The 21,043-nt window shown below is 52.8% G+C and overlaps 1 protein-coding gene across 2 annotated transcripts; it reads left to right on the forward strand.

The window, feature by feature from the left end:
- Window positions 1-316: 316 nt before the first annotated feature.
- Window positions 317-20,665, forward strand: NYNRIN (NYN domain and retroviral integrase containing). 2 transcript variants are annotated; one of them, XM_002824618.6, is made up of 9 exons: window positions 317-536; window positions 680-894; window positions 9,242-9,900; window positions 10,025-11,581; window positions 12,465-12,595; window positions 12,743-12,839; window positions 14,372-14,473; window positions 14,692-14,793; window positions 15,973-20,665. In XM_002824618.6, exons 2-9 carry the CDS (start codon window positions 697-699, stop codon window positions 18,821-18,823), a joined length of 5,697 nt encoding a protein of 1,898 aa, XP_002824664.4. In that variant the 5' UTR covers window positions 317-536; window positions 680-696; the 3' UTR covers window positions 18,824-20,665. The 2 variants fall into 2 exon arrangements, with proteins under 2 accessions (XP_002824664.4, XP_063571614.1); XM_063715544.1 differs by lacking the exons at window positions 317-536; window positions 680-894 and adding an exon at window positions 8,135-8,265.
- Window positions 20,666-21,043: the final 378 nt, after the last annotated feature.

Raw genomic sequence — 21,043 nt, forward strand, 5'->3', positions numbered from 1 at the left:
TACCTTAACCCTTTCCTCCCAGGGAAGGAGTGGCCGAGGTCCCCGTTCTCTTGGGACGCCTGGGAGAGGCGGTTGGGGGCGGGGGGGGGGAGGTGGGGGTAAAGGGGAGAGATCCCCGTTCCAAATCTCAAAAAAGGGTGCCGGAAACCAATCCTCCCCTCCTTCCTCTTCCCTGTCCTTCCACTAGCAAGAGGGGAACGTGGAAGGAAACTAACTTTGACCCCTGGATTCTGGCTCTGGGCCCAAAACTTGGGTGGAAGGCAGAGGCCTCCGGGACCCTCCCCGCCCCCTTCTCCCCGCCCCGGCTCCCCCTCCCTTTTCTCCGCGCCCCTTTAAGCTATCCAGCAGACGGAGACAGAGTTGATCCAGGAGGGGCTGGCGGAGTGCTGGAAGGGGAAGGCTGGGGGCGGAGGGAAGGGCGGCAGGAGCCCGACCGGTCCCACCCCTAGCTACAACCCCGGGCAGGAAGAGCTCGTCGCGGTAGCAGCGGTCGAAGGGGACCAAGCTCCAGAGGGCGGGCGCCCGAGCCGTGCCGGGTGGGTCCCGCCGCCGGGAGGAAGGAGGCCGTGCGGGGGGCGCGCCGCGGGGAGGAGGGGGCGTGGCTTAGGCTCCTGGGACTGGGGGCTGGGGCGCCTGCCGCACCGAGACCCGGGTGACACTATCGTCTCCTTCGTTCCAGGAGCGGGCGGGGCAGCCATGCTCCTGTCTGGGGGCGATCCTCCGGCGCAGGAATGGTTCATGGTGCAGACAAAATCGAAGCCTCGGGTGCAGCGGCAGCGGCTGCAAGTGCAGCGCATCTTTAGGGTCAAGCTGAACGCCTTCCAGAGCCGCCCGGACACCCCCTACTTCTGGCTACAGCTCGAGGGGCCCCGAGAGAACATGGGCAAAGCCAAGGTAAACAGCTTCTCCCCACCCCCACCCATCTTTTCCAGCCAGATCACTCTCTCCCCTTCCCCTGGGGAGATGGTGGTCCGCAGAGGCACCACCCACCCTGCGCCCGCCTGGATTTGGCAGTGTGGCAGGCAGGTACTGGGCCATCCTCCTGCCTCGCCAGATCAGCCTGCGCTCCTTCCATGCCCGCTTCTTCCCTCTGGTTCCTTCCTTTCCTGCCCCACCCCTTCCCTACGTGTCACCTCTGTCCCTCAAGTGCACTGAGAGCACCTCCTCGGTGTGTGTCCCCCCATGAGACTTCCCCGGCCAGGGCCCCAGCATCAGTAGTCCCACTTTTCCATCTGGGGAGCAACTCAAGGCGCTGTATTTCTGTGGCCTCTGCAACACACCTCTTTGTTCTCCACCAAGACTGAAAGGCCCATGTCCTTCTGTCTCCTTTTAAGTCTCCTTAAATCCTGGACTGCCCCTTGGAGCCTCTGAGTACTAGGACTGGAGGGGCCTTTAGAGATGCTTCTAGAGTGATACTGGCATTTTACAGATGAGGTACTGGTGGCCAGAGAGGGTAAGGGGCCTGGCTGAGTGCTCAGAGTCAGGTAGGTGAGGTGGTGGGGGTTGGACCAGAACCCAGGGCTCTGGGCTCCCTGCCCCACACTCTTGATGCCACTCAGCTTCTTGCAGGGGTTCAGAGTGGGGTGCAGCCCTCTTCCCAGATTCCCAGTCCTTGGAGATGGGTGGGAGTCTGGGAGGAGGGCTGTGGGCTTTCAGATGAAAGGGCTTGCTATGTGGGGCTGGACCTTGGACAGGCCAGATCACAGCACGCCTCTCTTGCAACCTCCCTGGCTTCTCTCACAAGTTTTCCTCCCCTTGGGCCTGTCAGATTCCACTGTCCCCCAAAGTTTACCTCTTCCCTTAGATTCCTTTATCTTACTTCTTCTTTGTAGGAATGCCACAGCCTCCCTCTGCCCCAGACCACCTTCCCCTTCAACACACACACCTACTGCAGCTGGGTCTATACCTATATCTTAATTGGTCAAGGCCATGGGTGGGGAGGCCCAGAACTCGGCCAGCCAGCCTGGTAGGCAGGCAGGCTGGGAAGTTCCTCCCTCAACCCCTCTGTGGAGCTGCTGGGTCAGCAGTTTTTCCAATTTTGACAGAGGGGCTAAGAGAGGGAAGGGGTGTCTTCCCAGAGAACATATGTGCTAGAGGCCTTGAGAGGAAGACATTTCAGAAGCCGGGGTAGGGTAGGCTAACAAGAGGAGTGTTTTGGGTTCTTTGGATTCTTAATCTTTTTGTTACTTTGAAAGGCAGCAGCTCACCCTCTTAGGGGACTTGCACTTTCTTTTTCTTTGTTTTTTTTTTTTGAGATGGAGTTTCACTCTGTTGCCCAGGCTGGAGTGCAATGGCGCGGTCTTGGCTCACTGCAACCTCCACCTCTGCCTCTTGTGTTCAAGTGATTCTCCTGCCTCAGCCTCCTGAGTAGCTGGGATTACAGGCACGCGCCACCATGCCCAGCTAAATTTTTGTATTTTAGTAGAGATGAGGTTTCACCATGTTGACCAGGTTGGTCTCGAACGCCTGGCCTCAGGTGATCCACCCGCCTCGGCCTCCCAAAGTGCTGGGATTACAGGCATGAACCACTGTGCCGGGCCAGGACTCACACTTTCGGAGGTACCCCCCCACCCCCTCCTTGCTCAAATCCTGGACTGGCTTCTCCAGGCCTACCTGCTCCGTCTCCCTCTGCTGCTTCAGGCTTCTTCGGACCGCAGGTCTCACCCCTCAGGCTCCTACTGCAGGCCCCGCTAATGGAATCAGTGGCTCCCTTGATTCCTAGCCCTGCTCCTCCACTCCCTCTTTGTCTTCCCTTTGGGAAAGGCATTGTTGAAAAATGGGAACCCAGTGTGAGGGGATTCTGGGTAGCTCCCTGCCTTATTGTACACAATGAGCATAAAGGAGACTTTGTTGGCAATTTGGAGAAGGAGGACAGGGAAGGTGGGGGTGGTTAAAGTTTTGTCTTAGGGGTTAGGGGATCTGGGTTTGATATGCTGTCACCAAGTTACAACCAAGATGGGAAGGGTATGGTGAGGAGAGTTTGAGACTGGGGTTTGCTGCCTGTTAACTGGGTGACCAGACCAAATAATGTATCCTCTCTTGAGCCATTTCCCTCATCTATGGAACAGACTATAATAATACCTGGTTCATGAAGAGTTTGTGAGAGTCTGCTGAAATCATGCATCTTACAATACTGTTATAAAATGTGGAGAGCTATAGAGTATAGATGTTAGCTACTATTGTTTTTAACTAGCTGCGTAACTTTGAGCAAGTCCTTTTCCCTCTCTGAGTCTCGATCTCCCTGTATGTAAAGTGGAAGTCTTGGATTAAATGCTGTCTAAGGTCCAGCAATCTGACACATGAACGTTTCCCAAGTGTAAGGATGTCTTGTGGTTCTCATAGCGAGGCAGCGTGGCTGGCCCCAATCTCAGCTGTAGGGACACAGAAACATGCACTTTGTTAATGGCCTACTGAACATAGGCCAACAGGCAGAGAGGACTCTGGGAGACCACAGGTTGCAGGACTGGGGGAGGGCTGATGGTGAAGGTGGCTTGTTGCGGTCTGAGGGGAGGAGGGGTCGAGAAGGACACAGGCTCATCTAGAGAAGGGCCTGAGTGTGTTTCTATGTGGTTGGTTTCTCAGGAAAATCTCTGTAAAACTTGAGTGCTTTGAAATTGTTTTGTTGTGGTGCGATTAAAAAACACTGAAGACATTACTGTGAAACACATTCCCAGGCAGCAAAACAAACACTGGGGAGGCCTCTCTGAGGTGAAATCAGTGAGTGGAGAGGCGGGTTTTAGTAATGATCAGAAGAGGCCCGGGACAAGCCCTGCTCCGCCCTTCTCCCCTTTGGCAATGAGGTGAGGATGGGGCGGGCGTCAGAGAAGAGAGGTGACCACTGTGGGAGGTGATGGGGAGCCTAAAGACAGTGGTAGTGGGCAAGAGTACCTTCTGGAGACTGGGTTCTGGAGCTCTGGGACAGGGTGTGGCCTGCCGACATCTGGCTTGGCTGTCAGATGGAAGTTGAACTATCTTTGCTGCACACTAACTGGGAGCAGTACCCTGAGAGTTGGTTGTGGTCAGTGCCTGGAGTTGGCTCCTATGGACCCACTGTTAAAATTTCGGAAATTGTGCAAGCGAGTGGAGGAGTATTTACACCCATGGGGGGAGTATTTATGCCACAGAAATCGGCAAATGCGGCAAATCAAGGTTACCCCCCCACCCCTAGCTGATTGTTAAACATTTACCAGGACACCTACTTGTGCTGTGGGCACTGAATACTTCTTTTTCTTTAAACTTAAATTTTCTTTTATCAAAGTAATACACATTTGAAAAGTCCAATTATTACCAAAAGGCTTAGAAGAGCACACAGTGGTTCCCTGCCCTGGCCCTCCCAATTCCTCCTTCAGTAACCGTCCCCACTGACAATATTTGCTCTGGCATTTACGCATCTCCACATTTCTAAAAGAATATGTAGACACTGATGTCTTTTAATTAATCGACGTTTGGTGTTATCTTTTTTTGGTTCCATTATTGTATGTGAGGATTTAGCTCCCTTTCACGGCCAGCCCCTCTTCTCAAGATAGTTCTGTTTCAATTATCTGCTAAATCTACATTTAGCATTGCCTCATTATGCCTGTGCACATAGCATTCACATCGAAGCACTGAAGTGTACTATGATTTTGTTTTCCTTCTTACTTTTTAGTTTCACTGAGGTCATTGAGGTTAAGCACTCCTTGTTTTTCAATTTGCCTTTCTTTGTACCTATTGTTAATTCTTACCACTTCCAGTAGCCTCTCAGTACAATTTTCTACAAGGTCAGTCTATCAGTTCAAGGTGTTCTTTTGGTTCCTAACTTTTTCTTGGCGCCATCTCTCCTGTCTGGTCAGTTGCTTTCCAGGCTGACACAGCTGTCGTTCTTGGCATCCTTTGCCTTTTTTCTTTGCTAAATACTCATGTCCTGGACCTTGAAACTTTTTCTTTCTTGGGTTGATGGAACATATCCATCTGTAGCCTCAAGTTAAAAAGATGGTGCAGTAGCAAAGTGTATGCAGGTGCCTGCTTTCAACATGCCTGTCTCTTGAGTCATACCCTCCAATCTGAACTAGTTGTCCTGTGTAATGACCATTGTCACCCTAAAACAGTGCCTGGCATGTAGTCAAGAATGATTTGTCTAATGGATGAATAAATTCTGAGATTTCTCTTCACCATCATCCTGGAGATGGTCTTTGCTTCTTTCCTATTTGGTTTGCTGGAAAACTGCTCTCCAGTGGCTTCCCGGGAAAGGTTTTACAGGAGGAAAAATGCTGAGGTTGCATGTCCACGTTGCATAGCCAAAGGATACTTGATTGATAGCTTGGCTGATATCGAATTATAAAAGGAAAATTATTTTCCTTCAGAAATGTGAGGGTTGTGCTCCGTTTGGAGGAGCCTGAAGCTATTCTGGTCCCTGGTCATTTGTGTGAGATGTTTTTTTCTCTGGAAGTTGTCAGTTTTCCCCAATGTTCTGCAGTCTCCCAGTGAGTCCCCTTTGTGCGATTCTGTTTTCCTCCATTGTCAGGCACTCTTGTTGTACTTAGGGGGCCTTCTATCTGGACACTCATGTTCCTCAGATCCGGGAAATGTGGGGAAATATTTAGTGGATGATTTCCTCTCCTGTGCTATCTCTGTCCTCTCTTTCTGGAAGTCCTCTACTTTTCTTACGTTTTCTCCTCTTTTTCAACTTTAACTTTTTGTTCTGCTTTCTGAAGATTTCCTTAATTTTATCTTTGAAGCCTTTTCTTGGGTCTTTCATTTCTGCCATCAAATTTTTAATGTCTAGAAGTCACTTATATTCTCTCTGTTAAAAAATAGTATCCTACGCTTTTTAAATAAAGTTTGAAATGTATGTATTCTATTCTTGTTTAGTGTGTACCATATTCTTTGTTACCTCTCTGAGGATAGAAATGATAGTAAGCTTTTTGAAGTTTTCTTCTCCCCCCAGTTTCTCTTCTTTCAGGTTGCTTTTTTGTTTTATTGTATGGTTTGTCCTCTGTGTTTCACACTAGAAGTTTTCCTCATAAGCCTGATAATCCTTGCATGAAAAAGAGTGAAGGACAAAAAGCTGACTGGGAGTGGAGGCTGTGGGCAAGACTTGTTGATTTTGAGCTTGATTGTACAGAGATTTGCAGGTGCTGTCGGTTAGGGACCCCGTTTTGTGATCTTTAAGTCTTTGCTCTTGGGCTGGCCAGGTTTTCCAGAACGTATGCCTCTCTTCCCTGGCCTGGAGGGTCAGGGTCTGGCTGTCAAGCAAATCTCTGAGTGGGAAGAATGAGTTTCTCTGCATTTAGCTTGCATTGTATACATCATTCTTTGGCCCTCCTCACTCTCTCCGTGTTTTTTGTGTGGTGCTCACACCTTTGATTATGCTGATCAACCTCAACTCCTAAGACCTTGTTTTGTACTCCTTGGAGAACAGCCCTCCAGTGAGCGGGAAGGTACTTGCCAAGCCTGTGTGTGTGTGTGTGTGTGAATGTGTGTGTGTGTGTGTGTTGGGAGTGGTTGGGCTCCCAGATCTAACTGCTCCTCAGAGAACATGGTTTTTCATGTTCCCCTTCACTTCCAATTCCAGAGTTTCTTCTTGTTGTTTTCTGAGCCTTTTGAGTATCCTGCAGTGTAAATTGGGGTGGTTCTGGAAAGTAGACAATGAGTGATAACTGACTTATGAGAAAGGAGAACCCTATGTTAGGTGTTAAGTAATAAAGCACCTTGACAAGTACAGAATAGTATTAAAATATGTCATATAAATGCTTTTATTTAACTTACAAGTTGACTAACGACCTGTGGGTATTGGACAATATATTCTTACAAATACAGTGCTCTTTTTCTGTGCCCTTTTCTATTCTTCAGTATCACCTTTCTACCTAGTTGTTAGTTGTTCCTGCCTCTTCTCTATTTTTTCTCCTCTTGGAGGAAGAAGGTCTGGGTTGGCTTTAGGCAGGAAAGCTGTTCAGGTATTTTCAGGCTGTAAATGCCTGTTGTTTCCTTATCTTCTCTCCCTCTACAGTACAGACGGCATCATGGTGAAGACCCCCGACTGTGGAGCTAGAGTGCCTGATTATCCCAGCCTACTAACTGTGTGATCTTGGACATATGGCCTTCCTTGCTCATCTAAAATGGGGATTATAGTGTTTCCTTAAAGGGCAGAGAGAGGAATAAATAAGATAAGGTGTGCAAAGTGCCTGACACATAATAAGCTCTCACTAAATATTAGTTCAGATTTATTATTTTAAAAATTATCACAGTTCCTATATATTTCTTAATTTTAAAATATCGGGCCGGGCACGGTGGCTCACACCTATAATCCCAGCACTTTAGGAGGCTGAGGCGGGTGGATCGCATGAGGCCAGGAGTTCAAGACCAGCTTGACCAACACGGCAAAACCCCATCTCTACTAAAAATACAAAAATTAGCCGGGCTTGGTGGTGCACATCTGTAATCCCAGCTACTCAGGAGGCTAAGGCAGGAGAATTGCTTAAACCTAGCAGGCGGAGGCTGCAGGGAGCCGAGATCACTGCAGTGGAAAAATTCTGGTGTCAGAGCCTCTAGCTGTGCCACCGTACTCCAGCCTGGGTGACAGAGCGATACTCTGTCTCAAAAAATAAAATAAATAAAATAAAATAAAATAAAATAAAATAAAATAAAATATTGAACAGTTGATGGAACCATAAATATTCTAAGCTCTCTGCAGAAAGAGAAAGAAGCCACCCATAATCTTCTTCCCTAGCACATCTCTCCATTTTTCATGTTGTTTTGAGGTCATTGAAATGGGGGTGCATGGGGTGGGGAATATTTGTTAAGGTCTGAGACAGCCCACACCTGCTCAGATTTAACCTTGCTAGGCAGTGGGACCAGATGAGGTTGGGGTAGGAGAGGTTGGCTTGGGATGTCCATCAGGTTTTGAGCTGGTTTTGAACTGATTGAAAAGGGGTTAGACATGTATTTCAGGCTCTGAGGAAGAAGTTGCAGGTCTGTGACCTCAGCCAGGTGGAAGAGGGACACGTAGGCCCGAGCAGGGAAGGATGGCCCGGGGACTGAGCAGAGGCACCTGTGTGGTCTTCAGGATCGCTGTTGGAGATCCAAAATGGAGTATGGGACTGCCAGGAAAAAGCAGGAAGAGGGATGGGAGGGATGACTATCAAAGAAAGGGGATGTGGAGGGGCATGGGGGCATATGAAGTCCATATGGGGTGGCTGATTGGAGCGAGAGTTCATGGGACCACACTGATGGAACTCAGCCAGAGTGGAGGAACCCCAACCTCGCCCACCCCAGCCACTGCTAAAGATGGTGAGTGTGTGCCCTGTGGGCTCTGTGAACTCTAGGACTTGGTCTGCCCAGAAAGCCAGAGGTCTTCCTTCTGGTTAGCTATTGCGTGTATGTGCGGGTGCAGGGGTTCCCCTGGACACTGGCCCAGTGGCTTATCTCCTCCTCTGTCGCCTCTGGGCAACAGAGTTACTATGATCAGGGGTACAGGTTGTGCTAGAGGCATTCTGGAGGGGGATGAAGCTTGAGTCTCACATGATTACCCTGTAGTCACTGTGGTCTGCCAGAGGAGGTTGAAAAAATTCTGGTATCAGAGCCTCTAGCTGTGTGCCCTTGGGCAAGCTGCATAGCTCTTCTCAGCCTGCAAAATGGGAACAGGCTGTGCCAGGTGTCATCCTCAGTACTTTCTGCGTATTAATTCACTGAAGCTTCAGAGTGGCCCAATGAGGCAGGAACTATTACTGTTCCCATTTTACAGATGAGGAACTGCAGGCATGGGGGCAGGCGTGTTGTGTGATTAATAACTTGCCGCAGGTTGCATAGTTCCTAGCTTATGGAGGATGCTCAGTAGTGTGCAGCCACTTTCCCCCCAGCTGTCACACAATTCAGGAACGCCAGACTGGGGCTAGACCTCAGGAGCGTCCAGTTTAACCTTCCTTTTTCTCGGCGAAGAGACTGAGGTGCTGAGAAGGTGATAGATGCCCCACGATTAACCTAATCAGTTGAGGTCGAGTTGGAGCTGCAACCTGGGTTCTTTCCCTCCTCTCTCCCAGGCTTCCCTGTTCTGTTGGTGTTCCCTGGAAAGAAATGGGTGTGTGAAGGTGCAGGACCAGGGAGAGAGTGGCTGGCCATGGGGGAGTCATTTGGCTCATGGTGGATGGGGGGTGGTAGTGGTGGGGCCACATGGTTAGTGAGGGGCTGGTCTTTTGGGTGGCGAGGGCAGATCCAGGGGCAGACCCCTAACGGGCTGACTTCATTGTGTTCTCCCCACTGTGCCCAGGAATACCTGAAGGGCCTGTGCAGCCCAGAGCTGTGGAAAGAGGTTCGCTACCCGCCGATCCTGCACTGTGCCTTCCTTGGGGCCCAAGGCCTCTTCCTGGACTGCCTCTGCTGGAGCACCCTAGCCTACCTGGTGCCTGGCCCCCCTGGCTCCCTGATGGTGGGCGGGCTGACTGAGTCTTTCATCATGACACAGAACTGGCTGGAGGAGCTGGTGGGGCGACTGCGCTGGGGCCCTGCCCCTCTGCTGACCCCCCGGGGGATCTGGGAGGCTGAGGTGACCCGGGCCTTTGGGGCCCTGGTCTGGATCCGTGGTGACCAGCATGCAGGGGACCTACTGCAGCTGCCCCCAGCGGTCCAGGAGCTGCTGCTGAGCCTGGTGCGGGATGCTGCGGGCAAGGAAGACATCATCGAGTGGCTCAGCCGCTTTGGCATCTCTGACTCCCACTCTGATCCGGAGGTTCTAATCTGCCCTCCCCAGCAGCAGAAGGAAGCCCCAGCCATGGTGTCCGTGGGAGAGAGTCCTGGACCCTTTGTGGACATGGGGACCCTCCAGAACAGGGGCCCAGAAAATTCAAAGAGATTATCTAGCCTGGGAGCCACTGGGTCCCTGATCCCAGCCCAGAGCACACCGCAGGAGGCAGCAAACCAGCTGGTACGGTAAGTTCTGGAGAATGAGCCTGGCTTCTCTGACCCTACCCCTGCTCCCCTACCCTAAGGAAATAGTAGTAGTTTGGGACCAAACTGGCCTTCCACCTTTTCAATGAACTTGGGCTTCCTCCAGGGTCGGTTCCAACAACCAGGATGGTATGGACAGTGCTCAAGAGGAAGGGCCAGTGCAAGCCACCAGCAGCCAGGACTCCACGAGCCACACACAAGCCTTGTTGAAGCAAAGGCAGGTTCAGAAGATAGAAGATAAACTCCTCTTCCAACCTCCAGTATCAGCCTTGGGTGTGTGCCCACCCTGGAAGGCCTGGACCCCGGGGCCAGCCTTTGGGCCATTGTGGCCGGGGGCTATTGCTGCAACCTTCTGGAGGATCAATGAGCTGCATTCTCTACATCTGGCCTGGCTCCTGTCCCAGGCGTGCTTCAATTTCCCCTTCTGGCAGAGACCTCTGGGCCCCATTCAGTTGAAGCTGCCAGGGCAGAATCCTTTGCCCTTAAATCTGGAGTGGAAGCAGAAGGAGCTGGCTCCTCTGCCTAGTGCAGAAAGCCCAGCTGGTAGACCAGATGGGGGGCTGGGAGGAGAAGCAGCCCTGCAGAATTGCCCAAGGCCAGAGATTCCCCCAAAAGTTATGAGTTTATTGGTGGTCCCTGGGAGCTCAGATGTAAAAGACAAAGTTAGCTTGGATCTCCCACAGATAGGGCCACCCTTGACCTCTACACCCCAACTACAGGCTGGAGGTGAGCCGGGGGATCAAGGGAGTATGCAGTTGGATTGTAAGGGACTGGAAGAGGGACCCGCTCCAGTGCTGCCAACAGGGCAAGGGAAGCCCGTGGCTCAAGGGGGGCTGACAGATCAATCAGTACTTGGAGCTCAAACAGTGCCTGAAACTGTCAAAGTGCCCATGGCTGCAGCAGTGCCCAAAGCTGAAAATCCCCCCAGAACTCCAGTGCCACCTGCAGCTCCCAAAGTGCCTACATCTCGAATGATGCCGGCCGTGCACACAGAGCCTGCAGCTCCTGAAGTGCCTTTGGCTCCAACAAAGCCAACAGCTCAATTGATGGCCACAGCTCAAAAAACAGTTGTGAATCAACCGGTGTTGGCAGCTCAAGTGGAACCCACAACTCCAAAAACTCCCCAGGCTCAGAAGATGCCTGTAGCAAAAACATCAACTGCAGGTCCCAAAACACCCAAAGCTCAAGCTGGGCCTGCAGCTACAGTTTCCAAAGCACCTGCAGCTTCCAAAGCACCTGCAGCTCCCAAAGTACCTGTGACCCCCCGAGTCTCCAGAGCTCCCAAAACACCTGCAGCTCAGAAGGTGCCCACGGATGCAGGGCCAACCTTGGATGTAGCCAAACTTCTGAGTGAGGTCCAGCCTACATCAAGGGCTAGTGTCTCCTTATCGAAGGGCCAGGGGCAGGCTGGAAGGCAGGGTCCCCAGCCCAGTGGCACCTTGGCCCTCAGCAGTAAGCACCAGTTTCAGATGGAGGGGCTCCTGGGGGCTTGGGAGGGGGCCCCAAGGCAGCCACCTCGCCACCTGCAAGCGAACAGCACAGTGACCAGCTTCCAGAGGTACCACGAGGCCCTGAATACACCTTTTGAGCTGAACCTGTCAGGGGAACCTGGAAACCAGGGGTTGCGGCGAGTGGTCATCGATGGCAGCAGTGTGGCCATGGTGTGAGTAGTCACGGGCGTGGGGTGGGCTGGGGATGCTGTGGAGCTGGGGCAGGGTATCCCTAGGGGACAGAATGTGGGCATCCCTTCCCAACCTTCCTATGGGTGACATGGGGAAGAGATGGGAGGGAAGTGGTCCATCCATGTTGAATGGCTTCTGCGTGCCAGGCAGTGTACATGGAATCCTCACAGCAGCCCTCAAGGGCAGGTTTCTGGTTTCCCTCTCTGATAGATGCTGAAGCAGACTCAGAGGTGGGAAATCTTGCCCAAGATCCCTGAGCCAGCAAGGGGTCCAGCTGGCCTTTTGGCTCAGATGTGTCCACTGCCAAGGTCCACGCCCTTCCCAGGCCAGCTTTTAAACTTTTAGCCCAAACTTCAAGGCCCAGCACAGATTTCTTTTCCTGACTGTGCTGGCCCTTAGCGATTGCCCTTCCTGCATAGTACTTACTGCTGTAGAGGTGTTAGCATAAACATGTGCATGCCACATAATTTGCCACATGATAGAGTAGTTATCCGTGCAGAGCACACTCCCAGCACACTGTCGGTGGCCAGGGAATTTTTGTTTGCTTTAAGCCCTCAACTGAGCTCTCTGAGTGGAGGGGCTGCCTTCTTCCTCTTGCCCTCAATGTCCCTACACACGTGTGTACACACAGGTACATGCACACACACACATGCGCACGCACACACACACATGTGCGCACACACACACAGAGTTTCTGGCAGTGCCCCGCATCCAGTAGGTGCTCACAGACTGTCTGAGTATGGAGGGAAGCGGAGAGGGCATCATTGGTGTCCTTGGTGCTGGCATTGCTAGCTTGCTGCCCCAGGGCTGGTTCTGAGGGAGGAGTGGTGAGGCAGGGTCTTTCCTTGTCCCACGACCCCACAGGCACGGCCTCCAGCACTTCTTCTCCTGCCGAGGAATTGCCATGGCAGTGCAGTTTTTCTGGAACCGGGGACACCGAGAGGTCACTGTGTTTGTACCCACCTGGCAGCTGAAGAAGAATCGGAGGGTGAGAGGTGAGGTGTCCCATGCCTGCCCAGCCTCCGCAGTGTCACCAGGCTTTCTTCTCTCTGCCTTGCTGTCCCCACCCTCTGCCACCCCAGAGTGGCCATTTCCACTTAGCCCTCCCTTGACCATTTCTGTCTTCTGCCTTTCGCCCCCAGAGAGCCACTTTCTGACGAAGCTACACTCGCTCAAGATGCTTTCAATCACGCCCTCCCAGCTTGAGAATGGCAAGAAGATCACCACCTACGATTATAGGTGTGCCGGTCCCCAGGCCTGCCCTTCTGGGCTCAGGGAGTTGGGCCTGGCTGGTGTGTCAGGTGGAGTCTGGCCTGTCTTCTCTGGGGAAATGGAGGCAAACATGTTGGGGGTGTGGGTTGTGCAGAGGGGGGTGGAGCATGAGCCTCTGTCGGCAGAGGGATGGGCACATTGAGGAAAGGGCTCGAGGTTGTCTCTCCCCAAGCCCGGAGTTGTTCCTGACTTTGGGACTCTGGAGTCCGTCTGCCTTAGCTAACAGGCATTCTTGCCCCATGACCTGTGAACACCAGGGTTTTGGGTGCACGTTTTGGTTGAGGCTCATGTCTCCAGACTGCTTTAGTCTTTTCCTCCCTCGGAGCCCTGGCACTGGTGGAGGTCTGTGCATGGCTGATGTGGATGGAGCCCTGGGCAGGGCTCTGGAAAAGGAGAGCCCTGAATGCCTAAACCCCGAATGCTTGCCTGCTTGTCAATCCTAAGCGCCCACTCCTCAGCATGGCTGCAGGACCTCTGTGCTTAGAGGAAGCCTGTGACCCTGCCTCTCTTAGGGCAGGGAAGGCCCTGGCATAGTCACTGGTCCTGGGTTGGAGTTGATGCTGGGCAGACAGAGATCTTGGTTTCACATAGGCAACTCTCATGCCAGGCAGGGAGAAGTTCTGTTTCTCCACACTCTTCCCAAGACCTGGCACCCAACCAGGCCTGGGAAGGGCTAGGCAGAGTACCTCGCGCATCCCTCCTTGTAGAGCTAGTCCCCTCCATAGAGTTTTTAAGTGCCTCTAAGTTCAGGCGTGGGTTTGACGGAAGATGGCTTTTCCGCAGACCGTCCCTCTGCTGGGCACTTGAAGAATAGCATGCTTTGGGGAGCCCGAATGGAAAGTTTCAGGGACTACTGAGAAGTAGGTAGCCTTTGCTTTCTTTCCTGGTCACAGCCCTCTGTAGAGGAAAGGTGATCCTTGGAAAAGTGGATTTGTTTATTCAGGTATGTGTGCTTATATGTGTTAGCATATATATGTCTGTATGTCTTGGCATGTATATGAATATTATGCATTGGTGAAGCATTATAATGGAATATTTGTGTGTGTGCTGTGTGGCCGGCACTTACCTAGACACTTAAAAGCATTATCTCATTCAGTTTAATCCTCACAGCAACATGAGGTAGGTATTTTATCTGTGTTTTACAGATGCAAAAAAATGGAAGCAGTAAATACACCTGTGTGAATGTGGACGAATGTGAGTTTCTGTGTCTGTGCATGTGTACGTGTGTGCCTATGTGTATAACAGGGGTGTGTGTTTGTATATACAGCTGGGAGTGCGTGCATCCAAGGTCACCCTTGGATGACCTTGATCCCTATCAGTGATCTCACATGGCTGCATAGAGGAGGGGATGGGCTTGGGGGTCCTGGATTTCTGAGTAGGAAGGGCAGTGTCTTTGTCTGACACACCTCAATGTGAAGCTGCAAGTTCATTTTCCCAGAGGACCCAGGAAGTGAGGGGGCTAGTTACTGGGTCATTAGTGACTTCCCCTCTCCCTGCAGGTTCATGGTAAAGCTGGCAGAGGAGACAGATGGCATCATTGTCACCAATGAGCAGATTCACATCCTGATGAATAATTCCAAGAAACTGATGGTCAAAGATCGGTAAGATGGCTCCCCAGAGGCTTGAGCCATTCCTTCCTCTTGGATGTCAGGCAGCCCCTGGCATGGGAGAGATTAGGGCTGGAAGAGAGGCCTCGGAGTAGTGTCCACCAGCACCTGCCAGGATGTGGGTCTCAGCCCCATGGAGAAGCCAGGCAACAACAGGGTGTGGGTGGGTCAAGAGCTCACAGTGACTGTGCCTCTTCTCCCCCTGGGCCCAGCTTGCTGCCTTTCACCTTTGCGGGGAATCTCTTCATGGTGCCTGATGACCCCCTGGGCCGTGATGGCCCCACCTTGGATGAGTTTCTGAAGAAGCCAAACAGGTAATAGGTCAGGCCTGCCCAGCCTCCCAGGCCCTCCTGGAGCTGATCAGAAACTTCCCCTTAGTGTTGGCCAACATCTAGTGCGTAATAATGATCAGAGTGATCTGACTTTTTCATGTCTTTATACTTGTGCCACATGTTTATGTGTTCATAAACCACTTACAGTAAGTTTTAATACATACATGAAAGCACATATGTAGAATGTGGTTTTAACATTCTATATGCATCCTTCCAAACTGGCATTTGTGCTCCATGATTTATTAGTTTTTTCAGATGTATCCTATGCTAATTCATGTAGCTCTGTTTAATGGTCATATAGTGTTCCACTACATGAGTATCCAATAGATTTTTCTGTTTTCTTGTTGAGGGCCATTTGACCACTTCCATTATATGCTGTTGGGTCCAAGGCTGCAGTGAACAGCCTTGCTCTTATTCTTTGTATCCAAGGGAAGCTGTGTCTAGAATATTCACAAAGTAGGATTTTTTTCTATGTTTATCATCTCATTCGATCCTCACAACTTGAGTTATACATAAATAACCACTGTCCTCATTTTATAGATGAGGAATCTGTGACTCAAGTGACTTTTCCAAGGTCACATTGGTGGTGCCAGCAGAATTGGTTTGCAGTAACTTGGATCCTCTGCTGTCCACCTGCCAGTTCCCTAGGCCCAGCAGGGGACCTTGGTCAGGATCTTCTGGGCAGAGCACTGCTTCCTGGGGCCAGATCCCCCAGTCTCACCTTGCCAGTTTGGAAAAAAGTGATGTGGATGAGGTTTGTCTGCTGTGTCCTCACAAGTTCCTTGTCATGCTCTCCTTCGCTTTGGTGACACTGCCCCCCCCTTTTCCAGGATTGCTCATCCTGGGTTAGGCTGGAAGCTGCCAGTCATCTCTTATCAAACCATTGGCTTACAGCTAGTTTAAATGTTACCTGGTCAGTGAAGTTTTGATTGGATGAGCCTTCAAGGCACAAATGAACCTCTAATATTGGGGATCTGGCCCATGCATGAGGTAGAGGAAGTATTTATAGGCAGGGGCCCAATTGTGCCTATGCCATGCAAGTTGTTGGCACTTGGCCCAGCCTCAGGACACTTTGGAATGGGGTTTCCACAGAGGTACTTTCCCTTTGGAGGATTGCTCAGGATGGGGCTGCCCTTCCTTCTTCCATCTGTTTTGGTGTAGGTTGGACACTGACATTGGCAACTTCCTGAAGGTGTGGAAGACCCTTCCTCCCAGCTCAGCCAGTGTCACTGAGCTGAGTGATGACTCTGACTCTGGGACCCTGGAGAGTCTGCCGAATATGGAAGAAGTCAGGGAAGAGAAGGAGGAGAGGCAGGATGAGGAGCAGAGACAGGGTCAGGGAACACAGAAGGCGGCTGAGGAGGATGACCTTGACTCTTCACTGGCGTCAGTGTTCAGGGTGGAGTGCCCGTCCCTTTCGGAGGAGATCCTGCGGTGCCTCAGCCTCCATGATCCCCCCGATGGGGCCCTGGACATTGACCTCCTGCCGGGTGCAGCTTCTCCTTACCTGGGCATCCCCTGGGATGGGAAGGCTCCCTGCCAGCAGGTTCTTGCCCACCTGGCCCAGCTCACCATCCCCAGCAACTTCACCGCACTCTCCTTCTTCATGGGCTTCATGGACTCACACAGGGATGCCATCCCTGACTATGAAGCCCTTGTGGGCCCCCTACACAGCCTCCTCAAGCAGAAGCCTGACTGGCAGTGGGACCAGGAGCACGAGGAGGCCTTCCTGGCCCTGAAGCGAGCCCTGGTGTCTGCCCTCTGCCTGATGGCCCCCAACTCCCAGCTGCCCTTCCGCCTGGAGGTGACCGTCAGCCACGTGGCCCTGACGGCCATCCTCCATCAGGAGCACTCAGGGAGGAAGCACCCCATAGCCTATACCTCAAAACCCCTCCTCCCTGACGAGGAGAGCCAGGGCCCTCAGTCAGGGGGAGACAGCCCCTATGCCGTGGCCTGGGCTCTCAAGCATTTTTCCCGCTGCATTGGAGACACCCCGGTGGTCCTGGACCTTTCCTATGCCTCCCGGACCACTGCGGACCCTGAGGTGCGGGAGGGCCGCAGGGTTTCCAAAGCTTGGTTGATCCGATGGTCCCTCTTGGTTCAGGACAAAGGCAAGAGGGCCCTGGAATTGGCCCTCCTTCAGGGCCTGCTGGGAGAGAACCGCCTGCTGACCCCTGCGGCCTCCATGCCTCGCTTCTTCCAGGTTCTGCCGCCTTTCTCTGACCTGTCCACGTTCGTCTGCATCCATATGTCGGGCTACTGCTTCTACCGTGAGGATGAGTGGTGTGCTGGCTTTGGTCTCTATGTTCTATCGCCCACCAGCCCCCCTGTCTCCCTTTCCTTCTCCTGCTCCCCTTACACGCCAACCTATGCCCACCTGGCAGCCGTGGCCTGCGGCCTGGAGCGCTTTGGCCAGTCCCCACTCCCAGTGGTTTTCCTCACTCACTGCAACTGGATCTTCAGCCTCCTGTGGGAGCTCCTGCCCCTCTGGAGGGCTCGGGGCTTCCTCTCCTCTGATGGGGCTCCACTCCCTCACCCAAGCCTGCTCTCCTACATTATATCTCTCACCTCTGGCCTCTCATCCCTTCCGTTTATCTACCGAACCTCCTACCGGGGCTCTCTGTTTGCTGTGACAGTGGACACCCTGGCCAAGCAGGGTGCCCAGGGGGGTGGGCAGTGGTGGAGTTTGCCAAAGGATGTGCCAGCCCCTACAGTGAGTCCCCATGCCATGGGCAAGAGGCCCAATTTGCTGGCATTACAGCTGAGTGACAGCACCCTGGCCGATATCATTGCCAGGCTGCAGGCTGGGCAGAAACTGTCCGGCTCCTCACCGTTTAGTTCTGCCTTTAACTCACTCAGCCTCGACAAGGAGAGTGGCCTGCTTATGTTCAAGGGAGATAAGAAGCCCAGGGTCTGGGTAGTCCCGACGCAACTCCGGAGGGATCTGATTTTCTCTGTGCATGACATTCCCTTGGGGGCCCACCAGAGGCCCGAAGAGACCTACAAGAAGTTGCGTTTGCTGGGGTGGTGGCCCGGGATGCAGGAGCATGTGAAGGATTACTGCAGAAGCTGCTTGTTCTGCATCCCCCGAAATCTCATAGGCAGCGAGTTGAAGGTTATTGAGTCCCCATGGCCCCTCAGGTCGACCGCCCCCTGGTCGAACCTGCAGATCGAGGTGGTGGGCCCGGTCACCATAAGTGAGGAGGGCCATAAGCATGTGCTTATTGTGGCTGACCCAAACACCAGGTGGGTGGAGGCATTCCCCCTGAAGCCCTACACACACACGGCTGTGGCCCAGGTGCTGCTTCAGCATGTGTTTGCAAGGTGGGGTGTTCCTGTGAGGCTGGAGGCAGCCCAGGGGCCCCAGTTTGCCCGGCACGTCCTTGTGAGCTGTGGGCTGGCCCTGGGAGCCCAGGTGGCCTCCCTGAGTAGGGACCTCCAGTTCCCCTGCCTGACGAGCTCAGGGGCCTACTGGGAATTCAAGAGGGCCCTCAAGGAGTTCATCTTCCTGCATGGGAAGAAGTGGGCGGCCTCCCTGCCCCTGCTGCACCTGGCCTTCAGGGCCTCCTCCACTGACGCCACACCGTTCAAGGTTCTGACCGGGGGTGAGTCAAGGCTCACGGAGCCCCTGTGGTGGGAGATGAGCAGCGCAAACATTGAAGGGCTCAAGATGGATGTCTTCCTGCTGCAGCTGGTGGGGGAGCTGCTGGAGCTCCACTGGAGGGTGGCTGACAAGGCGAGTGAAAAGGCCGAGAACAGGCGTTTCAAGCGGGAGAGCCAGGAGAAGGAGTGGAATGTGGGTGACCAGGTCCTCTTGCTGTCCCTCCCCAGGAATGGCAGCAGTGCCAAATGGGTGGGTCCCTTCTATATCGGGGACCGGCTGAGCCTGTCACTCTATAGGATATGGGGCTTCCCAACCCCAGAGAAGCTGGGGTGCATCTATCCCAGCAGTCTGATGAAGGCCTTTGCCAAGAGTGGCACCCCCCTGTCCTTCAAGGTCTTGGAGCAGTGAGCGGGAGCAGTGGGGGGGCCCCCTGCCCCAGGGCCGTGAGTTTCTGCTGCTAGGCCTCCCCCTGTCCCAGCAGTGCTCTCAGTCCACTGGGGGCCCTCAGTTGTGCCTTTTGTAGAGAAGTTGCTTCATAAAGCTTTGCTGAATTGCCTTGAACTAGGGACCAGCATCCCCATGGAAACATCCCCAGTTTGGGGTACTCGGAGAATTTGCCAAAGGCTGTCAGATGTGGGTCCCTGGCAGTTTTACACTGGGAAATAGAGTGCTCCTCTAGGCTATACCAGGCTCAGTGTCTTTTCCCCAAGTATCCTCTTTCCCCTTCACATGTAGGTGTGTGGTGGTGTGCACACACACACTCATGCCAGAATCTTACTATCTTGGCCATGAAACTGGGCTGTTGGCCTAGGAATTGGAACCACAGTCCTTCCCCATACAGAAACCCCAAATGTGGGCTCCTCCCTCCAACCTGTTCTTTTGGGGACCCTTTGCCCTTAGAGCTGTCACAGATGACATAAACCTGGGCAGGCTGTGGGCAGGCCGTTGCCTCCTAGCCTCATGGTCAGCTTTCCTAAGCCAGGTGTGGCCTGCACAGCTGTCAGGGCAGGGCTGGCCATCCTCCCAGGCCTCAAGGGCAGTGTCTTGGAGTGGGAGGATGGCCAGCCACAAGCCACCGGCTTGTCAGCATGGGAAGGGCAAGGGGGAAATGGGTTGGTCTACCTCATTTGACTCCAGCCAATGGAGACAATTCCTGACCCCTGCTTTGATGGTGTTGACCCCACAGGAATCAAGGATCTTGATGCCAACTGTGGCATCTCTACCTGAAGAGCTGCTTCTGTTAGACCCAGGGGCCCTGGCCTCTGTTTTAAGGGGGGAGGGCGTCTGCAACAAGAGTGGCACACGGCGAAGTGCTGGCATGGCTCTACCTCCCAACCTCTCCCAACCCCATCCCAAAGCCTACAGCCCTCTGCTCCTTCTACGTCCACTGTATCCTGCGTCCCAGACCTTACAGATTGTGTGATTGCTTCATCTGTATCACCCCCTGAGTCCTGTGGACCTGCCTTCTGTGTAGAGCAAAACCCAGGCTCCCTCACAGCCATTCTTTGCAGAGATCACCCTTGCAGTGAGCGTGAGTTCCTTGCAGGTGTGTGCACGTACACTCACCCTCTGAATTGCTGCCGCTGCCAAGGAAGTGGGCTCTAGGTGAAGGCCAGTGCCACGTCACTCTGGCTGGCCTTCTGAGTAGTTTCATTTCTCCGGAAGCTGAGCCAGTCTCCTGGTCTAGCCCAGGTTGCCAGAATGCTTGGCGTTGCAGAGTGCTAGAGCCAGTGGAGAACTTGCCAACTTGATTGTCTTACAGCAGAGGAAAGAGGATCACAGACGGAAAAGTGATCACCCAAAGTCACACAGTGAGTTCATGGCTGAGCTGAGACCAGGATTAAGCTTCCTGACTCCCAGTTCACCATGAAAAGGGTTCTGGCAACAGGTTCAAGCTGGAGAATCCTTCAAAATCCTACACCCACATTCTCTCCAACTCTTCATCTCCCTGATCTTCCAGACAAACTACCTGGATGTTGCCCTTAAACCATTTCTAGCTGTTAACCCTGTCCAGAAAAATGATTGAGTGATAGCTGAGAAGTGGAAAGTGTGGGATTTTTGGCAGGTGCTCTCTTTCCTCCGCCCCCCGCGCCATTCTTTCTCTTCCTCCTCTCTGTAATGGTATGTCCAGCCTCACTCTCCCTCCCTGGTGCTGTATGCGTTCCCCCTGTTAGCTACATTTATGATCACATATCCTTCTTTTAAGTGAATTTTTTTCATTTGATTTGTCAATAAACGAATCAAACTGGAGCTGATGTCCAGTTCTTTGTTTAGCTTCAGTCTCAATTGTGGGAATGAGTGTGGGGCAGTCATGGGGTATGGCTGCTATATGTTTTCCAGATAGACTTGCAGATTTGAAGAAAAGTACCTTTTCCAGACCATCTGCCCCAAGCTCTTACTGCACAGATGAGGAGACCAGGGCCCAGAGGGTGATATGCTTAAGGCTTCATAGCTGCTTCATGGCAGGGCTGGAAGGAGAGTCCCACCTCTGGGCTTCCAAGCTGGTACCCTTGGCAGTTAATGTCTTGGAAGTGGGCAGGGTTGGAATGAAAACGAGTGATGAGGCAGGGCATGGTGGCTCATGCCTGTTATCCCAGCACTTTGGGAGGCCGAGGTGGGTGGATCGCT

This window comes from Pongo abelii, chromosome 15 (assembly GCF_028885655.2).
Source record: "Pongo abelii isolate AG06213 chromosome 15, NHGRI_mPonAbe1-v2.0_pri, whole genome shotgun sequence".
NCBI classification, from domain to species: Eukaryota; Metazoa; Chordata; class Mammalia; order Primates; family Hominidae; genus Pongo; species Pongo abelii.

Excerpts from the sequence above, each read along its gene's own strand:
- NYNRIN (XM_002824618.6), top strand. The coding sequence starts at position 697 with ATGCTCCTGTCTGGGGGCGATCCTCCGGCGCAGGAATGGTTCATGGTG. Across the intron at positions 895-9,241 it reads AGAACATGGGCAAAGCCAAG|GAATACCTGAAGGGCCTGTG; the intron begins GTAAACAGCTTC and ends CACTGTGCCCAG. Across the intron at positions 9,901-10,024 it reads GCAGCAAACCAGCTGGTACG|GGTCGGTTCCAACAACCAGG; the intron begins GTAAGTTCTGGA and ends GGCTTCCTCCAG.